Genomic DNA, 23,274 nt, shown 5'->3' with positions numbered 1-23,274 from the left:
AACAAGGGACCACATGGCATTATAGAAACCATGCAATGCTGGTTCTAATTGGGTAACAATCAGTAATTATTTTTTTAATTTGTAAATGAAAAGACCGGTCTGGATTTTACTTAATTCCTATCTATCATTCTGATTCTGTGATTCATTTCCCAAAGTACTCAGTGGGCTGCCAGTAGGTGAGATATAGGAAGAGAAAAATAAAGGGTTCTCTTAAATGCGCCTAGGATATGCTGGCTTAAAGAAAGGTAAACAAACAAATAGACAAAACAAAAAAAAAGAAAGATAAACAAGTCTCTTAGCCTGTAAAAATTCTTGGAGCTCCTACCGTGTTCACACGCATTATGACTCACCAAGATGGGAGACATAATAGCAATTGTTTCTTAAATTTATTTCATTATAGGACATACTTTAAAAAAAAAAAGGAGCTTTTGCATCTACCTTGTGTGTATTTTTATGTACTCTCAGAATGTATTTTTCTTAAATTGAGACAAATGCTAAGTAGGATTAAATGAAAAATGAGTATAAAATCTATTTGAGGGATTCCTGTTTTTTTCACCTCACGGATATTTATGTCATTACCATTATGTGAAAATGTTATGTAATTAAAATTTTAAAGTACTGTTTTCTTTTTTTTCCTTAGAACTCTTGCTTTTAGAATCAGTTCCTTTGAGACTACAACTCACTCAAAGAAAAAAGAATTACCTCTCTGTCCAGAAAAGTATTCATTGTTCGAATTTCTGCAGTGTATCTGTTGATAATAAACATTGGTGAATCAGAAGGTTCTTGTCTTACGATCTTGAAGGCTATTTTTGAGTTCAAATTATTTGGTTCATCTGAATCAGTAGCATTGAGTATCATCACCAGTGTATCTAGAAATCAGGAGAAATTGATTGCAAATGGACAGTTTGCATTTTTGTTGTAGTATAATATATATTGTTTTTCCAACAAGGTGTTAGGATTAGTTGGTCCATATAATGGGCACTCAACCATTTTCCCTTTCTACTGCTTCGACATACCAATATCTTAGCTCCTTTCTATACTTTTGTCTTGATGAAAAGATCACATTTTACCAGGAACCTTAGACATTACTGATAGCTAGAAAACAAAGAAATATTTTCTTCTGCCTTTCCATTTCTTATTCTAGTATAATTCTTTTTTTAAAAGGCTGCTATGGTGAAACAAAATGATATAAGTCCAGACCAACTCATTCCCAACCATAGCACTTTCTAGCTATGTGATCTTGGCCTCAGTTTCCACATCTATAAACAGGGATGATAATAGTACCATCCTCATTGAGTTCATGAAAGAATTAAACATCTATATGAAGAAAGTTATGTGAAGTTCCTATTGAATAATGCACATTCAATAAATATATATTATTGTTGTATTTTGCGTGGTCTCTAGTAAAATGCTACGTAACTAGTAGGTTTAGAAAGACGCTTGTTTAATTACATACTTTGTCCTATCCCTCATTTTTTCCAGTAAACTTATTAGCAGTTTTGATGAAGAACACTGGAGAATGTGAAAAGCTTCCAGCATTCATAAACTAGACTTCTCTACAATCAACTCTGTTCCAAGCACAATTGGACTGTCTGTAGACACCAACTACCAACCCCCATTTCTCTCTCTCTCAATCTCTGTGTGTGTATTCATTTCATCATCATTTTTTAAAATGTTTTCAGAGGCAATTAATTCATTAATTATGGTGTGTTCATATAATGAAATCTCATGAAATTGTTAAAAGGAATGAAGAAACGTGTATTTCCTAATATGGAAATGTGTTCAAAATATATTTCAATAAAAACTCACATTGTGGATAAGTATGTAAAATATGGTCACATTTGTTTCTTCTTTGGAAACACATTTATATATATTTACATTATTATAGAAAGTATGTACCTAAGTAACTAGTGATGGTACTTGCCCCTGAAAAACGGTGCTAGGGAGAGCAAAGAATGCATTTCTATTCTGTTTTTATTCATATTTTGTGAATTTTTACAACAAACATTCTTTTTTTTTGAACATCTTTATCAGAGTATAATTGCTTTACAGTGTGTTAGTTTCTGCTGTATAACAAAGTGAATCAGCTATGTGCATAGGTATATCCCCATATCCCCTCCCTCTTGTGTCTCTCTCCCATTCTCCTTATCCCACCCCTCTCCGTGCTTGCAAAGCACCGAGATGATCTCTCTGTGCCATGTAGCTGCTTCCCACTAGCTATCTATTTTACATTTGGTAGTGTATATATGTCAATGCTACTCTCGCACTTCGTCCCAGCTTACCCTTCCCCCGCCCATGTCCTCAAGTCCATTCTCTACATCTGTGTCTTTATTCCTGTTCTGCCCTTAGGTTCATCAGAACCATTTTTTTTTTTTTTTTAGATTCTGTATATATGTGTTAGCATACAGTATTTGATTTTCTCTTTCTTACTTCACTCTGCATGACAGACTCTAGGTCCATCCACCTCACTACAAATAACTCAGTTTTGTTTCTTTTTATGGTTGAGTAATATTCCATTGTATACATGTGCCACACCTTCTTTATCCATTCATCTGTTGATGAACACTTAGGTTGCTTCAATGTCCTGGCTATTGTAAATAGAGCTGCAATGAACATTGTGGTACATGACTCTTTTTGAATTATGGTTTTCTCAGGATATATCCCAGTAGTGGGATTGCTGGGTCATATGGTAGTCCTATTTTTAGTTTTTTAAGGAACTCCATACTGTTCTCCATAGTGGCTGTATCAGTTTACATTCCCACCAACAATGCAAGAGGGTCCCTTTTCTCCACACCCTCTCAGCATTTATTATTTGTAGATTTTTGATGATGGCCATTCTGACTGGTGTGAGGTGATACCTCACTGTAGTTTTGATTCGCAATTCTCTAATGATTAGTGATGTTGGATATCTTTTCATGTGTTTGTTGGCAATCTGTGTACCTTCTTTGGAGAAATGTCTATTGAGGTCTTCAGCCCATTTTTGGATTGGATTATTTGTTTTTTTGATATTGAGCTGCATGAGTTGCTTGTAGGTTTTGGAGATTAATCCTTTGTCAGTTGCTTCATTTGCAAATATTTTCTCCCATTCTGAGGGTTGTCTTTTGGTCTTGTTTATGGTTTCCTTTGCTGTGCAAAAGCTTTGAAGTTTCATTAGGCCCCATTTGTTTATTTTTGTTTTAATTTCCATTTCTCTAGGATGTGGGTCAAAAGGGATCTTGTGGTGATTTATGTCATAGAGTGTTCTGCCTATGTTTTCTTCTAAGAGTATTATAGTGTCTGGATTTACATTTAGGTGTTTAATCCATTTTGAGTTTATTATGGTGTATAGTGTAATGGAGTGTTCTAATTTCATTCTTTTCCAAGTAGCTGTCCAGTTTTCCCAGCACCATTTATTGAAGAGGCTGTCTTTTCTCCACTGTATATTCTTGCCTCCTTTATCAAAGATAAGGTGATCATATGTGTGTGGGTTTATCTCTGGGCTTTCTATCCTGTTCCATTGATCTATATTTCTGTTTTGGTGCCTGTACCATACTGTCTTGATTACTGTAGCTTTGTAGTATAGTCTGAAGTCTGGGAGCCTGATTCCTCCAGCTCCATTTTTCTTTCTCAAGATTGTTTTGGCTATTCGAGGTCTTTTGTGTTTCCATACAAATTGTGCAATTTTTTGTTCTAGTTCTGTGAAAAATGCCATTGGTAGTTTGATAGGGATTGAATCTGTAGATTGCTTTGGGTAGTATAGTCACTTTCACAATAGTGATTCTTCTAATCCAGAAGCATGGTATATCGTTCCATCTGTTTATGTTACCTTTGATTTCTTTCATCAGTGTTTTATAGTTTTCTGAATACAGGTCTTTTTGCCTCCTTAGGTAAATTTATTCCTAGGTATTTTATTCTTTTTGTTGGAATGGTAAATGAGATTGTTTCTTTAATTTCTCTTTCTGATCTTTCCTTGTTAGTGTATAGGAATGCAAGAGATTTCTGTGCATTAATTTTGTATCCTGCTACTCTACCAAATTCATTGATTAGCTCTAGTAGTTTTCTGGTAGCATCTTTAGGATTCTCTATGTATAGTATCATGTCATCTGCAAACAGTGACAGTTTTACTTCTTCTTTTCTGATTTGGATTCCTTTTATTTCTTTTTCTTCTCTGATTGCTGTGGCTAAAACTTCCAAAACTATGTTGAATAACCATGGTGAGACTGGGCAGCCTTGTCTTGTGTCTGATCTTAGAGGAAATGGTTTCAGTTTTTCACCATTGAGAACGATGCTGGCTATGAGTTTGTCATATATGGCCTTAATTATATTGAGGTAGGTTCCCTCTATGCCTACTTTCTGGAGAGCTTTTATCATAAATTGGTGTTGAATTTTGTCAGAAGCTTTCTCTGCATCTATTGAGATGATCATATGGTTTTTCTCCTTCAATTTGTTAATATGGTGTATCACATTGACTGATTTGCATATATTGAAGGATTCTTGCATTCCTGGGATAAATTACACTTGATTATGGTGTATGATCCTTCTAATGTGCTGTTGGATTTTGTTTGCTAGTATTTTGTTGAGAATTTTTGCATCTATGTTCATCAGTGATATTGGCCTCTAGTTTTCTTTCTTTGTGACATTTTTGTCTGGTTTTGGTATCAGGGTGATGGTGGCCTCGTAGAATGAGTTGGGGAGTGTTCCTCCCTCTGCTATATTTTGGAAGAATTTGAGAAGGATAGGTGTTAACTCTTCTTTAAATGTTTGATAGAATTCGCCTGTGAAGCCATCTGGTCATGGGGTTTTGCTTGTTGGAAGATTTTTAATCACAGTTTCAATTTCATGAAATTGATGGTCTGTTCATATTTTCATATTATATCATTTCAATTTCATGAAATTGATGGTCTGTTCATATTTTCATATTATATCATTTCAATTTCATGAAATTGATGGTCTGTTCATATTATGATTGGTCTGTTCATATTTTCTATTTCTTCCTGGTTCAGTCTCAGAAGGTTGTGCTTTTCTAAGAATTTGTCCATTTCTTCCAGTTTGTCCATTTTATTGACCTATAGTTGCTTGTAGTAATCTCTCATGGTCCTTTGTATTTCTGCAGTGTCAGTTGTTACTTCTCCCTTTTCATTTCTAATTCTGATGATATGAGTCTTCTCCCTTTATTTCTTGATGAGTCTGGCTAATGGTTTATCATTCTTATAGGAGCATTTTTAAAAGTTTAAACTGTAGGTATAGTATTTTAACGAATAGAATTAAAATGTAAGAATTATTTTAACTTACAAGAAGTTATACCACTTAACAGTTAAAAGTAACTATGGTAAGTTGAAGTTTTGAATTCAAATGAGACATTATCTCTGCTGTGTTTTTAATATATCTAGGACAATCTTCAATGGTACACAAAGCAGTTAATATACTATCCCGCCCAAGTGACTGAATATTTGACAGTTAAAATATTGCTTTTTACAGTAATCCATAAGGAAACAATTGCACGTTTAGATTTTTAAAGCCCTTGTGTAAATACTGGTTCTAGTTTCTAGGTTTTCTGGTGCCCCTCCACTATCATTCCTTGAGATGGTCGGCTTTAAATATATTTTACATGGAGGACCAAAGAGGATTAGGTTTGTAATACATTTCAAATACATACTATCAGTGACTTGAGTAAAAGCAAACCAAACCCATATTTATTAAATCATATATAAGAAGGGGCAACAATGTTTGCTTTGCATTTATTTGTTGTCAAAGAAAAGCTCTTTAAGATTATGGCTACCAAATAGCTTGTCTGGAAGTGATTTCTATGAATGACTTTAGAGTCGTTAAAATTAAAAACAAACAAACAAAGAAAAAAACGCAGTATGAATAGAAATGGATGAGATTACCCTTCAAAGTAGTCAGGTTGGGAGACTAAATTCTCCCAGTAACTCTGTCACCATTGAGCAAAGTACTTTTGGATTTTTTCCTTAGGAATCTACTACAGAGCTTGTGTGTGAGAAAATGCTTCCTATTACTTTAGAGTTGCTCCTTGTGTATGACAGTTGGAGCTGCTTCCACAGTTGAAGGGAAAGCCATTATGGAGATTTCTTAATGCCTTCCTGTTCTACATGCTTTTCCAACCTTATCTTTTACATTCGTGATGTAGTACCTTGACAGAGTTTAGCCTCTAGTTGTCTGGCTGTTAAGAATGATCTGGAAGCCAAATAGTCTTGTTTACTTAATAAAGTAGACTACTTACTGGAATTAGAATTTTCTTCTATTTGTCCTAGAAAAGTAGACATAGAAAATACCGGAGGGTTGTCATTTATATCCAAAACCCTGACTCTGAGCTCAAGAATTCTCTCTAAATCTTGGCCCAGTGAATCCACAGCACGACAATAGATCTAGGAGAGAAAAGAGGAATAATTACATGGTGCAACACATACTTATTAAGTTCTTGCTTTCTTTGAGCATTATGTTAGGCATTGTGGGAAACTAAAAGAACGGTAAGACATATTATTTCCTACTTGAAGGTAGACACAAGTAGTACTTATAATCGGTAAGGGGAGGCAAACACTAACTCAAAATCCCATTTGAGAAAAGGTAACACGATAAGTTACACGAAGGAAGAAGAAAATTACTGTGACTTCATAGGAGGATGTAATGATTGAGAGATCTTCAAAGAAAATTTCAACAGGTGGAGCAGGGAATTGGCAGGGTGTTCAAGCAAAGGGATTCACGTGAGGAAGGAAATGGAGTGGTGAAAACTCACTGTTTGGAATTAGGAATAGGGGTTATGGGGCTTGAGAATGTGACAAAGGAGAGTCACACGGGGGCTTCAGAGAAATATAGCATTCATGGGATAGGTGTGGCTATGTGGGTGTTTATATTATTATTTGGTGTATGTAAGTGTAATGTATACTATTTTGCCTATGTGATATATTTCATATAAAAATGCATTGTGCATCAAGAAAAGCTAATATGCTGGCATGTTGATTTAGAGTTTTCAGGGAAACATTGTGGGAGACAAGGCAGGAATACAGACTTGGAACAGAAGACTAAGGAATTAAAGTAGTTTGAGGCATACAGAAAAGCAGTGTGAGTGAAAGCCTGCAAGCATAGATTACTATTTGAAGGCATTTTGGAAAATTATGGGGTTTGAATAGAAGAGGTTACAAGATCAAAGAAAGTTTTAAAAATGTCTTTATTTTTATTTTTCAAGTATTAACAGGTGTTGACCCGAATGATAGATGGAAATGGATTAGCAGCCAATGGAGCAAGCAGAAGAAAGATGAAAAAACAAAGCTGATTGATTAAGGTTCTTGGACAGGTAATTATGGGAAAATAGATAGCTTTTGGGATAAGCAGTTGAGAAAAAGAAGAAAATCGATCCCATTTTTGGATTTAATTCACAACATTTCTGAACTGGAGGAGAGAGAATTAATTGTGGGAGTTTGTGATGAAGGACCTCAGACTTTTTAATGAAGTTGGTCACAGGTCAGCTTCATAAAGTGGAAATGAGGTGGAGGGTTTGAAGTTTTGTCATAGCAACTGTAAAGAATAGAGTGAGATTCGTTAAGGGTGAATTAAAGTATCTTCAAGGCACATTCTGAGTTCAGGTGAGCTTGAGCAATGTGATTTTATCATAAAGTATGTTCACTCAGGAAAAGCTCCATCAGGAGCTCTAGAATCATCGTTTGGCATTGGAGTTAAGAGGAACAGGTATTCTCAACTGAATTAAAGTAAAAGAAGTTAGGTGCTTGCCCTTCCAAACAAACACTTTAGCTTGACACCGGGGGGTGACCAGAGGTTAGCATTTTTACTAAGGCAGTTAAGCAAACACTCCTTTCTGAATCTTTTGTTTCTTTTGGGTCATAAGATGCTCATGAAATAAGGGACAATCAAAAATGCATAATATTGAGACTCTTGAAATCAAATCAAATATGATCTGAGCTTAAGATACTCCAAAAATAATATAGGCCTGAACATACATATTCACCCACTTACAATGAAAAAAGGGGTGACCTCTCGATCAACTATGGATGTTATATTAATTTCACCAGTTTTTTGATTAATAACAAAGACTCCGTAAGGTGGTTGATCAATTCCTACTCCAGAGATGCGGTATGTAACTTGCTGGTTTGCAGCACAATCTGAGTGAATCTGCAGAAAGAGCACAGGTGAAAACATTACAGGGAGCAAATCAAGAGTGCTATGTTTGATATAAGACAACTATCTTGAGAATTGTTGAATGTGAGTATCTGTTATCTTTTGAGAAATGCTGGAAATAGAGAATTATTTTCCTAGATAAGAGGAATAATAACAGCTCTATATTTTCAATGGTAAATGACAACTTAATAAAAGAAATTCAATTTCTGTTTCTACCAAATTAGAAAAAAGTAAAATATCACCATAATAAATCTAAATCTATGCAGTCATCTTACATGTATTCATTCATTCAACATTTGCAATGGATCGTATTATTTTTAGTCTCTGTGCTAACGTTGTGGCTAGAATAGAGAACTCCTTGCAGTCTTAAGGAGTTTACCAATATTATTACATAACTTTGATCTTTTGATTAAAAATTTTTTTAAATGTAAAGTTTTAGAAGAAAGTTTAAAGTAGATTTATGTAGGCAACAAGAGTTATCTGACTGTATAGAAGATTTTAATTTTGAAAATGAGGAGGATGTGAAACCAGGGCTCTCTTGGAGATAAAAAATTGTATGACTGTAAGCAATCTTATGGGGAAATCTCTGTGTAAATTTGTGTATATATGTGTATATATGTTTGTATGTGTGAATCTGTGTGTGGGGATATGTTTCCATGTGTGCATGTGCACATGCGTGTGAGCATGTGTGTGCAAAAGGAAGAAAAGGGAAACTCAAAGGAAAAGAGAGCATGAAACAGGGTACATTGCGAATTTTCATAACAAAGCCAAAAGTAGGAATTCAATTCTAAGAAATCAGGAGGCAGAAGTAGCACACATTGAAATAGTTCCTGTGACTGTGCTGAGCATTAAATTCATTGTATAAATCACTATATTTTTTTCATCTAGAGTTTGGGGTGGCATATGATCATGTATATTAATTTCACCAATGTGGTGAGTCAATGTTTAACTGTTTACCCGAGTGCCTACATTTCTTAATTTATACTTTTAATGGCTTCAATTTTCATAAACTGAATGGCTATAGTTTTGTTCTGCATCATAATTTCTCAGTGAGATATGTTCATAAAATATTTAAAAGACAGGTTCTTTTGAAAATTTAACTCCATCCATTCTGATTTTTGATTTTATGCTTTGGGGTTGATACTTACTTTGGCGATTGGGTTCCTCTTTGAGTTGTCCTCACCTTCACGGCAGGCTGCAGCGAACTTGATCCACTCGCGTTTTTGCCTCCTGACGGAATGCCACTTGATGGTGCCATTTTTAGTGTTATAATCTCTGACCTTGGGTGGGCAGGATAAAGTAATAGTATCTATTAACTTTTATTCATAATTCACATTCCACTGGAGCTTTTGGAGGACGGGGTAATTATAATGTCAGAAAGAGAGGATGTTTCATTGGGAAAATTGGTAATTTTGATAATCTATTAATTTCAGCATAACATTAACTTTACTTATAAGGATGAATTTTCTTTGGAAAATATGTTGCTTCTCCCAAACCATTTTTCTTATGTTTAATTTGGAAAAAAATAATTTGCTGTATGTTACCTGGATTTGAAACTCACTGTTAACTTCCAGCACCACCTATAAAAAATAAGATAACCACAATTAATTTTTAATTGAATACTTTGTAATTCATGCTATCTCACTGCTTAAAAAAAATAAGCAATAGTCTTGTGGGTCATTAGCAGGTGAATCTGGTTTTATTTCTCAAGTTCTGATGACGATGCTAAGGATTCCTTTATGTTTGGTTTTTACCTTTCAATTTTGCTCTTCTTTTCATTACTTTTATTGTTAACCTCTTTTTCATTCTTAGCCTATGCAGATACTTGTAATCATATGAGCTAAGACATTTGAAGCTAGAACCCAGGGAGAATGAGAGTTGGGAACTCAGGACCTCTTAGTAAATCTTGTGCCTGAAGAGCTGGAGATACTCAGATGCTATTTAGTGATTCAACAGCATGGTTATGATACTAAAATATTTGATGATAGTTTTGGGATCTGACTAGCCATAGATGGAAACAGAAAAAAAATTTTTGGAGTAAAGAAAGGATATAAAGCAGAAAATATCAGGAAAGCTTTGGAATATTTGCTTTTTCACTGTCAAATTCTAGATGGAAGATTTTCTAGTATTCTTGAAAATCTTAAGGTGATAAATCTTTAATTTTCTTTGAAATATGAGAATAAAAAGTTCTAAAATAAAAACAATTTTCTTTATGTAAAAATGAGTTCATATTAGATATTTTATTGTTGGCACTAAACAAAACAAATGATATAAATGCATCCTTCCATAGCAATGAAAATAAATTACAAGACTGTAGGGACAAATTGCTGTGTAAGCAAATTTCATTGGTCTTTTCTCCTGCATTAAACAATTTCCCGGTCAAACAAGTGATCTAGTCAAACAGAACTCTGCCTAGTTTCAACTCTGGCCTTGATCTTTACATATGATTTCTAGTGAAAATCATACATATAATTTAAATTATTTTTCTCTAAAAACAAAGGCATTTCTAAAAACACACACACTTATATATTAAGTCTAATATATCAATATGCTTAAGACATTGTAAAATATCTATCTAAAAATTAATTGTGGATTTGAAGGGTTTGTCTACATTTATTAAATTTAATTTAGAACCATTAAATATAGTGTAAATTCTTAGTTTTTATTTTTCCCTAAATAAGAAGTTTTGAACTTTATCTGTTTTTTTTTTCAGAATTGCTAATTACGAAAACTGTTATCACCATTAGACTTTATCTGGACTGTTGATAAAAGAAAATTATAGTTTGAATTTTAAAAAATACTAATAATAGTAATTTCAAAATATAGTAAATTACTTTTTACAGTTAGTTTCAATTTCACCATTAAAGAAAAATAAAATTTTAATCTCCAAGTACATATTTTAAAAAATTGCCATAATTGATAATTCAGGAAAATATGTGTTTATGGTTAATATGAGTGTGTAAAGAGATAATGTCTTTATTATAGGAATTATACACTCCTGGTATCTATTTAATGTTAATCATTATCATTAATCACCATTACAGTTCACTGAATGATAACTAAGTACTAGACAATGTGTTTAGAGAAATCCGTGCATTCAATCTTCATTAGTACATGTGGTCAATACTATAATTCTCTCCATTTTACAGATGAAGAAATTGAGGTTTGGTCATTAATTTAGGGCTAAATACAATCCAGCACAATTCAGCCTAAATTTGTTCTTGAGGTGTGGGTTTTACAATAAAGTATAAGAGCCTATTCCAAGTAAATTACTAAGTAAAATATACTACAAAGAATTGACATTATTGCAACTTTGAGAATTCAAAATAATTCTGATTTTAATCTAATCTCATAATATCCTTGTGAATTAGGAAGGCTTATATACAATAATAACAACAACAATAATATTAATACTATGGGGCAGGGGAGGGGGTAGAAAAATAAATGGCCCAAATTATCCAAGTTACTTTGGACAAGTAACTGAAATGTTATTGTAGAGTCCTTCTTGGGCACAGAATTGAAATGATGTTAATGCAAATGTCTATTACTTGCTACCTCTGAACTCTTGAACACTTTTTGCTCTTGTTTGTGGGAGTGGGACAACTGAGGTGTGGGTGTATATAATTTGTCTGTTTGGAAGCCATTTCTTCATAGCTACAGAGTTGTGTATGCATCTGTTACCTGTCTTGTACTTCCCTTACCACACTGAAGTGTCAGTGCCTGCTGTTTGTTTTGGAGAACTATGCCAGATGACCAAGAAACCTTGCAACTTCGTGGAGCTGGGTCATTCTTTTTCCCATGAGTAGCAACTTAGGCAGAAGACCAAGCAGGTTTCACCACAGTGTCTGGCTCTCAACTGGATTAGTAATTTAAAAACTGCCGAGTCTGCTTAAAAATGTGTTTTGTTGACATAACCTTATTGTGATTTGCTCAGAGTCCAGAAAAAACTCTGAAACAAAGTCACTCTTGGACTTTCAAAGGCAAAACAATGAGATAAAAGGAGGACTTGGTAGAGTCAGAAAACTCTCAGTGTACTTCCTCGATTCTCTGAGCTTTAGTTTTCTCATTTGTGAAATGGTGGGGGTAGACTAAATTATATAGAGTTACCTTTTCAATTCTGACATCAAATCCCTGTGTGCAGTAGGAAAATATGGAAGTTTTTTGATCATGGTAAAGGCATGATAAAATTGTGGGTTTAAAAGATTACTCTGCCAACAATTGGTGGGAGTGGTGGGAAGAGTCAGTGATTACAGGCCACCAGCAGCTGAGTGTTTTGCATGAAATCAGGCCAGAGATGAGGAGCTGAACAGGAGCAGTGGCCATGGGAACAGACGGGGGCAAGATCAAGGGAGAGATAGTGCATGGTTGAAATTGACAGGGCTTGAGAACCAATGGGATGTGGGAGTCAAGAGAGGGAAGAATCTCAGGTGGTGGCAATTTTAAATGGGCAGATCAGGAGCAAGGCCATAGCAGAATTTAGCTGGTTAGAACACATCAAGTTTGAGATGCTAGAGAAAGGCCTGGGCAAAGATGTTTAACAGTTTGAAATATGACTTAGCACCATGAACAATGGTGGCCCAAGACTGATATATGAAGGAATATCTTTGCAGGTAGGTTAGCTGAAATCATGGGAGAATTTGAAATCCCTCAAGAATACAGCAAAGAAACAGCCTGTGGGTGAGAATGAAACTAGGGGAATCCCTACATTTATATAACTGGGAACAATGACAAGAAACGAGAAACAAAAAGAGAAAAAAGAAGAAGTGGCTGAAAAACTGGGAAGAAAATACCATTGGATGTCAAGGATGTCAAAGGAAGGGAAAAGTGAAAGACAGATGGGTGTGAACTGTATCAGATATGAAATAGTTAGCAGAGTGAATCCTGAGGAAATCTGAGATTTTCTGTGACCTTGAACAGGATGCTTTCAGTTGGATGGAACAGGCCCTTTCTGACTGAAAGAAACTGGGGAATAAGATGGAGGGGAAAAGGACATAAACCATTTTATTTTCTTTTGCCTGTGCTGCGAGGCATGTGGGATCTTAGTTCCCTGACTAGGGATCGAACCTGTGCCCCTGCAGTGGAAGCATGGAGTCCTAGCCACTGGACAGTTAGGGAATTCCCAAGAGGGCATAAAGATAGTCACTTTTCTAAGAAGTTTGGTGATTTAAAAAAAAACAGAATTACGTGATGGTAGAATTAGACGTAGTGTCCAAGGAAATATTTTGGGAGAGGGAGACGGGTTTTTGAAGGAGGAGAAAGAGGAGAGTAAGAAATTTTGGTTTGAAAGTGGAGAGGTTCAGAATGAAAGTCCTTGATGGAGATGTCGTGATGGGGAGAGTGGGAGGGAATAGGCAGAAAGAAAGGACTTTGAAGACAGAGAGTAGGGAAGAGAGGAGGATGGAGATGAAAATCACTTGATTGGAGAGGGAAGTTGAAGGACACTATCCTAAATGATCTAGACCTTGTCCCTAGAATAAAGATAAGGTTATTTGGGGGCGATTAGGGGACTAGTTTGGATTCTGAAATGAGTTGGGAATGTGTTCTGTAGAGACTGTGACAGAGAATCACTTAGAGATGAAGACAGCGTTGTCAAGCTGAGTACCTCTCAACTCTCTTGACCTCTGCCTATGGGTGTTGTGGTGAGTCACTTAGCCATTTGGTGCCTCAGTTTCCTCATCTGTATATGAGACTAAAGCCCTTTCCAACTAAGACATTCTAAGAAAGCAGTGCATAATTCACTTAAAGCACATCCTCAGTGAGTCCTCCCTGAATCATTATTTTAGGAGCCAATCCACATATTTTTTTAAAAAGCCACAAGACACAAAAGTGCATGCTAATTTCAATGACTCTCTAATTATACTTATTTTTAGTTATTTATTTTGATATTGAGGTTTACATTTCTTTGCCTATAATAAAAATGGTCTTGAAAGTAGTAAGTGATTTTTATAAGGAAAACCTCTTGCATTTAATAATTGTAAGGTAGTCTTCCACAGTCTCTTGACAGTTTTGTAAGCATCAAATTCTGAGGTGTTTAGCTGTTATATACATCACAAGGATGAACCTGAGATAAAGCTAAAATATAATAATTTGCTTCTTTTAAAAAAACCTCCCGTTTTGTCTTTCCTTTGTATTACTTGGACAATAGCTATCAGTCTGGAGTTGACAACACCTTGATAGCTCATTCCTCATATTTGTTTATTGGTTTATTTATTTATTTGACAAATACATATCAAATGTATATCCATACTTGGGTGTGGACCCAAGGCTGGATTAAGACTTTCAAAGGGCTTAAGTCCTAAAACTATTATGGTAAGCCTTAGACTAAATGTAACTGTAATAGTGCATCATAAAAATACATGTTAGGGAAATTCAGCATGATTATTTTCATGTTTAATACCCTGATGATTTGATTTTTTGGAGTGTGTGGGGGGAAAAAAAGATAAACTATCCCAAAATTCCCTTTTGATGCCTCTACTTTGTGAATTAGACATCTACCGAGCAAACTTGCACTGGTGCAAGACACTGTGAAGGATACAAATGTGAATCAGAACAGAACCTGCCCTCCAATAACTTACAGTCAAGTCATTTTATGAGCAGCAGGCAGCCATTAATTTCTGAAGATGTGGTTTTTCATTAGACAAGGTTGTGCCCTGTGCTCATAGACCAACTGAGAGTATGGATCAGCAGCCAGTGGCATTTAAACCACTTTGACTTGCCTAAGTCCATTAAAGGACCTTGCATGCCAAGCATAGCCAGCAAGGGTGACATGACCCAGTGTTCTGTAAGGCTGTTCCCTCACTGAGGGAAGCATAGTGAGTCTAACTGCAGTACTGAGCATGCATCCTGCTTCTGTGTTAGGCAATGCCTGTTAGAACACAGGGAACCTCAGCAACAGTGTCCTTGAAGAATGTGTAGTGGAGAAAAGTGTTATCAGAAATTAAGTGCTCTGGGTATAGACAGAGTGTTATTTTTCTAGATTCATGAGCCTTGTTAAGTAGGTAAATCTTGTCCTTTAGGGGCCATGCCTTCAGATTTATCCAGTTAGCATTTCCTAGTTCTTTAGGTTTTTCTATTACCTAAATCAGAAACAGCAAAATGTTTTACTTTGTGGCAACTCAAACCAATTAAATGATGATAAATTTGTACTCTCTATTTTCATAAAAGTGAAAGAACATGCTGATCCTAAATCTGCTGTGAAATTCCAAAGCTTTTAGGAGCATCATCATTATGCTTAAATACAATTTATAAACTTAACAGGTGAACTGAAATGTTGCTTCCATTTTCTATAAAATATTTTACTGAAGTTCTAATGTCTATAATATGTATCACTGTAATATGTGCACAAGAAAGCATAAAGAATCCTCTCTTTTGCTTCTCTTCTGTTTGGTCTGTACTAGTTTGTTAGTCCTTCTCTTGCTTTAGGCATCAATTAACACAATTATGGAAATTTAAGATGACTGGTTCACATTAAGTTGATGAATTATGTAATAAAGTATATATTACATTCTGTGTATTTTAGCCCTGGTCCTGAGAAATACTCTAAAAACACCTGCTTTATCCTTATAATTTCAGCTAAGTTCAAATTGTGGAGTTAGTTTATCAGGTGGTCAGAAGGGTTTTTTTTTTTAAAGGAAGTATTAACCATGGAAAGAAGAGAAGCTAGGCTGGTATGATGAACTGAAAAACCGATCAATCCTGGTAATAGATAAAGATAGGTTTATTTGTTCTTTGAGTGTAAGCTGCAGAAGTTGGCTTTTATAGAAAAAGACACCTTGAGATTTGTATTGATTTGAGGCGACTGATGGGACCTGGTAAAGTTGCAAGTAAGTTTTAGAAATCAATAGAACTATAAAAATTCTACTGGGGGCTTCCCTGGTGGTGCAGTGGTTGGGAGTCCGCCTGCCGATGCGGGGGACACGGGTTCGTACCCCGGGCGGGAAGATCCCACATGCCACGGAGCGGCTGGGCCCGTGAGCCATGGCCGCTGAGCCTGCGCGTCCGGAGCCTGTGCTCCGCAACGGGAGAAGCCACAGCAGTGAGAGGCCCGCGTACCACAAAAAACAAAAATTCTACCGGTTCTACTTTGCTTTCCCACAGTCACCATGCCATATCTTATACCACTGTTACAACAATTCACAGAGATTTCTTATATTTGATGCAAAGGTAACATTGTTTTCTGGTCTAGAATTCATTCTAACCACCCATCAGCCCCCTGCCAGCCACACACACTAATCTCATGGAAACTAAAAAGAAAGAAAAATAAATGTAGCATCAACAACAGTTATTTGGCTTGCAGTGTTATAACAGCTGCAAACTATTGTCTGTCCAGCCAACTTGTCTAAATAATGGAATAGTCATATGACAGTCTTGGTCTCTGTAAAGCAGTTTCTTCAGCTTTATTCTCCCTGATCTAACCCATTAATTTGAACAAGGTCTAAAACTTAAAGGTACATTGAGCAGGCTACACAGCATACTTGTAAATACATGGTTGCCCAGCTCTCAGTGGGTTTGCATTAAAGATACTACCAGCTTAAATGTCTTAAAGGTCTTCAAAATTGTCCAAATATGCTCCCTAATGTCGATTTTCACTTACCAACTTTGAGCAGAGAAGAATATAAAGACTTTACATAGATTTCTTTCTTTTTTTTTTAATTGGTAAAAGCAAACATTCAGAATAAGCCTAGCAGAAAAGTAAGAGGAAGAGTTTGCTATAGTGATGGTTAATTTTCAGAAAAAATTATTTTAAAGCAAAAATAGATTGGATAACTCCAAAGGACATTTATCCAAATCATCTGGTAAAATCAGTAGTAAAAATAAATTGTGAATTTCTAAACCTCAGAAAGTGAAAAGTTTTACAAAAAATGTTATGATAACATGAAATGAAACATCTCAATTCTTTATAAAATAAGTTCTTTGAGAAATAATTTTCATAAGGTGTATGAGAAACTTATGATTGAATCCAAAGCAAAATATGGCAACAAACAACCTACATATAAACAAACAAAAACTATCCAGACTCAGAAAATAAAGTACAAATGCCCAGAAATCTCTCTACAAAGAAAGTTCAATGAGGGTACATGATTTTGATAAAATGATATGTTGTACTGCAGAACAACTAGTTACAATTGGCTGTTTAAAGGAATTTTATAGGATGTAATTAGTTAGAAATAATCATAAAAATAGTAAAAGAAGGCATCTTATAGATTCAATGAAAGTACATAAGCAACTGAATAAACTTTAATCAACTGACACTATAATAGGCCTTAATTGGATCAAGTTTATATGAAATTAAAAATAAAAGTATTTTATTATTGCATAATTAACAAGCGCTCCTATGTTCAAATGACGTACTCTGTGGTGCTCATTAATCCCTGCTGTGTCCCAAATTATGATATCGTCTCATCCTCAGGATCACGTCCATGGAATAAGGCTAATGTTTGAAGGGCAGTTTGGAACTACAGCTACAGCTCACTGATGCTCATTTATAACTAAATTCACTGGCTATGGCCTCTCAATTAAAAGTGAATTCAAGTTAACCAGCATATGTTGAATCAAAGATCTACCTTGTTATTATAGAAACCCAACAATCCATTTCAAAAGTTAAGCAAGTAGAGACATATATGCACCACAGCACTACATTTTGTCAAACTGGAGGACAATTTACCTGGCACTCGCCTCTTTGGATTATATTAACCTTATTGTGAGAAAGACTACGATTTTCAATTTTTCAACATAAGTGAAATTGAGGCAACACACTGGTGTTGCCCTTAGAATTATCTCTAAAGAGAAGACTAGTAACATGTAGGGGGGCAATGATAAATCATTCTGTTACATTTCTCTGATCATAAAATGTACAACTTTTATGTCACAGTCATTACTGACTTTCCAGTAGTAAGAACCAGTATCATAATAATTATACTTACTCCTTTATTATAGCCATTCCTTCACCTACTACGTCATTTATAAATCTCCTGTACTGCCATTCTTTTTGAAATTAAAAAATGTTGTTTTAAATAAAGTTACAGTTTAGCACTGTGGGGCTTCTGATATTCGTGATATGGACCCCCAACCACATATGGAATCGTTGAGATTGTTTGGATGGTGAAGCCAGTCACAAACAGCTATGATTTTAATTTGTGTGGATCCTAATTTTATGTTTTAAAAATTAGAGTGCATCTACTAGCAAAGATACCAAAAGTATGGGAAAATGTCTAGGTTAAAAATCAAGATACACCTGTGAGATTAGTTTTCAAAGCCTAACTGCAAAAGAGAATTTGAACAACAAAATGCTATTAAGTAGTGATATGACTTTCCCAAATTCAGTGTTTTCCTGGCATGACTTAGCAATGACTTCGATGTCAGAGATGTGATATGATGAGTCGATACTGATGCATTAATATGATCTTGAGTCTTCAATTAAGGAGAGAAACACTATTTAAAAAGCTAGTTTATAAAATCACCTTATCATTAACATAAACCTTTAATGGGTTTAGGTTGGAAGTAACATAAAAAAACATTTAAAGTCCTCACTTGTTTACAATGAAATGATGATGGAAAGTTTTTAACAGGATCCACTTACCAGGAAAATGAACAGCACTGCAGCTGTTCTGAAGAAGGCCCCGTTCATTGCTGCTGTGTTCTCTTACATCCAAGACCAAGGGAGTTTTGTTTGTTCTTCTCTGTTCTTTTTCCTACCCCCACTCAGCTGGTGTCTGCTTAAAATAATTTCTCAGTAGATGTTCTTATGTGCAGGCTTTGAGGTGTTTCTTTCTTCTCTGGAAGCAGGTCTGAAGGTGCGTATAACCTGTCAAGATCCCCACCCTAAAAACTTGGGCTGGTCTCATTGCAGTGCTTAACAAAATCATCATTGCTGGCAGGTAAAAGCTTGGGGACACACCCTCTTCTAGCCGAAAGGCAGCTCTTTGTGAGGCATGGAAGATTCATTCCTTTATTGAAGGTTTCCAGTGGTAGGCATTTAAAATGATCAGAAGTGTGGAGAGTTGTACAACTGATAGGGGCTTTTCACCCTATGCTTTATTTACAGGTTGTTTAGCTTCTTCCCATGCTAAAAAGGCAAGTGGAGTCTGGAAGAGGATTATCTGGCCCACGCTCCTTGCCAGATCTTCAGATCACAGTAGAAAATTATAAACTTTCCATTTCAGTGGTCGTTAGGAAACAGTCATTTTCTAAGCTGTTTTTTTTTTTTTTTTTTTTTTTTTTTTTTTTTTTTGCGGTACGCGGGCCTCTCACCGTTGCGGCCTCTCCCATCGTGGAGCAAGGCTCCGGACGCGCAGGCCCAGCGGCCATAGCCCACGTGCCCAGCTGCTCCGCGGCATATGGGATCCTCCCGGACCGGGGCACGAACCCGTATCCCCTGCATCGGCAGGCGGACTCCCAACCACCGCGCCACCAGGGAAGCCCTCTAAGCTGTTTTTTAAGAGACAGAAAATTTGCTAATGTAAAAGTGAGGACTTTTTTTTAAAGCATTAGTTCATACAAGCAAAACTGTGATACTTATAATGTTCCTTGCATAAATCACAATTCCTTTTAAGTGACCAGCCTAAGTCCAGGGAAGTCTCTGTTTTCTCTCTAAATGAATATCTTCCTTCCCCAATTATTTTTCTCTCTTTAAGTTTCTGTCCCCTTCAAATGCAGTAAAACAAAATTTAAAATATCACTAAGTCAGCTTAAAAGTAAACAATCAAAACCACCAATTAAAATCCTGTTGATAATTTTTAAGATGAGGATCAGAGCCTGAAATACTAATGGAAACACAGAAAGCTGTTCTTCAGGTGAGGTGGGTTAAAAGTCAATGACGATTCCCAAGCCCAGAGCCAAGAATCTATATAGTGAGCCAATTAGAGCACAGGGAATACACTGGAGAAAAGGCTGCCCACACATGCAAATGGGAAACTGAATGCAGCCCTGAAGTCTGTGAAAATAAATAATGACTCTCACAGGGAAGCCTTTGGAAGTGTTCTGGGGGTAACCTCCTCTTCACCTGGCAATGTCTCGTATAAATATTGTGAGTGGCAGGAAGTCTATGGAGCTCAAAATGGCAGTCTGGAAAAAGAGATCTATCTGATAAGATGTTGATTATGGTCAAAAGGTGTTAAAAATTGCCCCAGAAAGGAAGGACATCTCTGAGGGTCCGAGGTTCTCTAGAATGCTGTCATTTCACTGCAGGTATGTGGCAAAGAAGGTTACTCCACACTGACTTGAAATTTCATGCTATTCATCATGGAGTTTAGAAGGAGATAGGCTCCCTGTATTTACTTGCGGTGCATAAGAATGCTTATGATAGGGATTGGTTGATGTGAAAAAATAAAATAAAAGGAGATGATCAGGCCAAATTTCTTATTCATCAAGTAAGAACATAAGTATCGACCTATGACTTAGTCTGAGTAATGTATTAGTAGTAGGACCATCTGACCATGAATGACTGAAGACTCACTGGGCACTGGAGGTGAAAGGACTTACTCCTGCAAGCTTCCCAGTGGCCAGTGAATGTTTTATCCACCTTGAATTCTGGGCATGGTGCTAAGATGTACACAGGGCCTCTTCATCCATGGAATGACTCTTCCCCACACCCAATTCTGACTCCACCCTTAACTCAAAGCCTTGATCCACGGTACCAACTAACTAGAGCATCCTAAGGCAGCAAAGTCTCCAGCAGCTTTCTGGAGAGGAGGTGTGGCAGAACTCCGATGTTGCAGAGCAGTGGCTATGTTAATTGTCACATGAGAACTAGTGACATTAAGCAAGAAGTGGGGAAGGGAGTTTATAAATCACCATCCCTCCTCCTTCATCTCTTTCTCTGCCTTTTTCTTTCCTATTCATCTTAATGTCCTTAGAACAGTATTGTCCAATAGACAACTTCCTGAAATGTGGAAATGTTCTCTATCTGTGCATCCAGTATGGTAGCCACTAACCATATGTGGCTATTGAACATTGGAAATGTAACTAATAGGACTAAGGAACTGAATTTTTAACATTAAATTAAATTTAAATAGCCACATGTGGCCAGTGGTTACCATATTGCCCAGTGCAGAGAGGTTAGAGCATCGCTGCTTTTATTATCTTCTGTCTTATTCTAAGCCTTAATTCCTGTTCTTTATAAAGTCAGCTCCTTCTAATTAAAACTACCGTATTCTTTGTCTCAGTTGAGGGAACTCTAGCTTTCTGCTTTTCCAGTCAGCACATTTGATTCCTTTTCCTTTATGCATTTTTGTTATCTCAGTTGCCAAGTCCCTTATTTTTGACTCCTTGCTGATCCTATTTCTTAATGCCAATGAATTGAGAAACTTTAAAAGATAGGTAGGCGGGCTTCCCTGGTGGCGCAGTGGTTGAGAGTCCGCCTGCCGATGCAGGGGACACGCGTTCGTGCCCCGGTCCAGGAAGATCCCACATGCCGTGCAGCGGCTGGGCCCGTGAGCCATGGCCGCTGAGCCTGCGCGTCCGGAGCCTGTGCTCCGCAACGGGAGAGACCACAACAGTGAGAGGCCCGCGTACCGCAAAAAACAAACAAACAAACAAACAAACATAGGTAGGCAACAGCACACACCTCTCTCATTTCTATGGTCATGTTTTCTCAGGTATTTCTTCCAGGCCCCTTATCTGTAACCTCACACCCCACTGTGGCATAAGTGCTGTATAACGTTGCTTCTTCTCTCTGGTCTCACTGTACCCTATTTCTACTATGAACAATGTTCATTATGTGCACCTCCACTTACATACCAACAGTTCTCACTCTATGGGAATTTTATGAAATTTGGGGTGATTTTTCTGGTTTTCTTTTTTTTTTTTTCCTGGTGTTTTCTGGTAAGCTGACAGATTTTCTCACAAGGATCAACATTCTCCTGGGAGATATTTTGCTCTCTCATAAGGTACTGCACACCCTAGAATGTCAACACAAGTGTCTACATTTCTATATTTTTTCACAGCTTGGAATACTGTAATACCCTCTTGAAAGATAAAATAATCAGCATCTTTCACAAGAGGTGATGGATTCTACTGATCTAGAATTTCTTAAGCCTTATTAAAGTGACTATTCTATCTCCCTTCATTTACACAGCACCCATAGCATGGACTCATATATTCCAAAGAAAAACTTTGGAATATATTTTTATGTTATATGTGAGCCTCTGGTGTTGTATATGTATCTAAATTACTTTAATCAGCTCTAGAAATTGTTTAAAAAATAGGTGAAAGATTTTTTAAAAATGTTAAAAGTGGAGAATTGAGATAAATGTTAAGGATAATAGGAACAGAAACTTTTGTATTTCCCTCTATATTAATGTTCCTATGAGATGTATTGATTCCAGGTCTTTTTTTAAAATAAATTTATTTATTTTGTTTTTTAAATTTTTGGCTGTGTTTGGTCTTTGCTGCTGCACACGGGCTTTCTCTAGTTGCGGCGAGCAGGGGCTACTCTTCATTGTGGTGCGTGGGCTTCTCATTGCGGTGGCTTCTCTTTGTGCTGAGTGTGGGCTGTAGGCGTGTGGGCTTCAGTAGTTGTGGCATGTGGGCTCAGTAGTTGTGGCTCGCGGACTCTAGAGCACAAGCTCAGTAGTTGTGGCACACGGGCTTAGTTGCTCCGCAGTATGTGGGATCTTCCTGGACCAGGGCTCAAACCCACGTCCCCTGCATTGGCAGGGATTCTTAACCACTGTGCCACCAGGGAAGTCCCTTGATTCTAGGTCTTGCTCACATTGTTTAAAGTCAGACTATTCCTCAATGAGTCACATAAAAAAGTCTGGGGGATGGAGGCTGCTTTAGATTAAATGAGACTTCATGTATAACAATCAAATGCAATGTCTGATACTTAATGGGATTCCTGATTTGAACAAAACAGCTACAGAAATAACTTTGGGAACTAAAAATAGAACTACCATATGACCCAGCAATCCCACTACTGGGCATATACCCTGAGAAAACCATAATTCAAAAAGGGTCATGTACCACAGTGTTCACTGCAGCACTATTTACAATAGCCAGGACATGGAAGCAACCTAAGTGTCCATTGACAGATGATTGGATAAAGAAGATGTGGCACATATATAAAATGGAATATTACTTAGCCATATAAATAAACGAAATTGAGTTATTTGTAGTGAGGTGGATGGACCTAGAGTCTGTCACACA

The 23,274-nt window shown here is 36.5% G+C and overlaps 1 protein-coding gene across 1 annotated transcript in view; it reads right to left on the bottom strand.

The window, feature by feature from the left end:
* DSG1 (desmoglein 1) overlaps positions 1-18,757 on the bottom strand; it is a 37,240-nt gene extending 18,483 nt beyond the window's left edge. Inside the window, exons 1-6 of the mRNA XM_060118836.1 lie at positions 18,710-18,757; positions 9,675-9,710; positions 9,279-9,410; positions 7,969-8,124; positions 6,221-6,365; positions 703-869 (exon numbers count right to left, since the gene is read on the bottom strand). Coding sequence (XP_059974819.1) covers positions 703-869; positions 6,221-6,365; positions 7,969-8,124; positions 9,279-9,410; positions 9,675-9,710; positions 18,710-18,757 — 684 coding nt within the window. The remainder of the gene's footprint in view (positions 1-702; positions 870-6,220; positions 6,366-7,968; positions 8,125-9,278; positions 9,411-9,674; positions 9,711-18,709) is intronic.
* Positions 18,758-23,274: the final 4,517 nt, after the last annotated feature.

This window comes from Mesoplodon densirostris, chromosome 15 (assembly GCF_025265405.1).
Source record: "Mesoplodon densirostris isolate mMesDen1 chromosome 15, mMesDen1 primary haplotype, whole genome shotgun sequence".
Lineage (NCBI taxonomy): Eukaryota > Metazoa > Chordata > Mammalia > Artiodactyla > Ziphiidae > Mesoplodon > Mesoplodon densirostris.
Note: the sequence above shows the minus strand (reverse complement) of the source record. Positions and strands in the feature narration are given on the sequence as shown.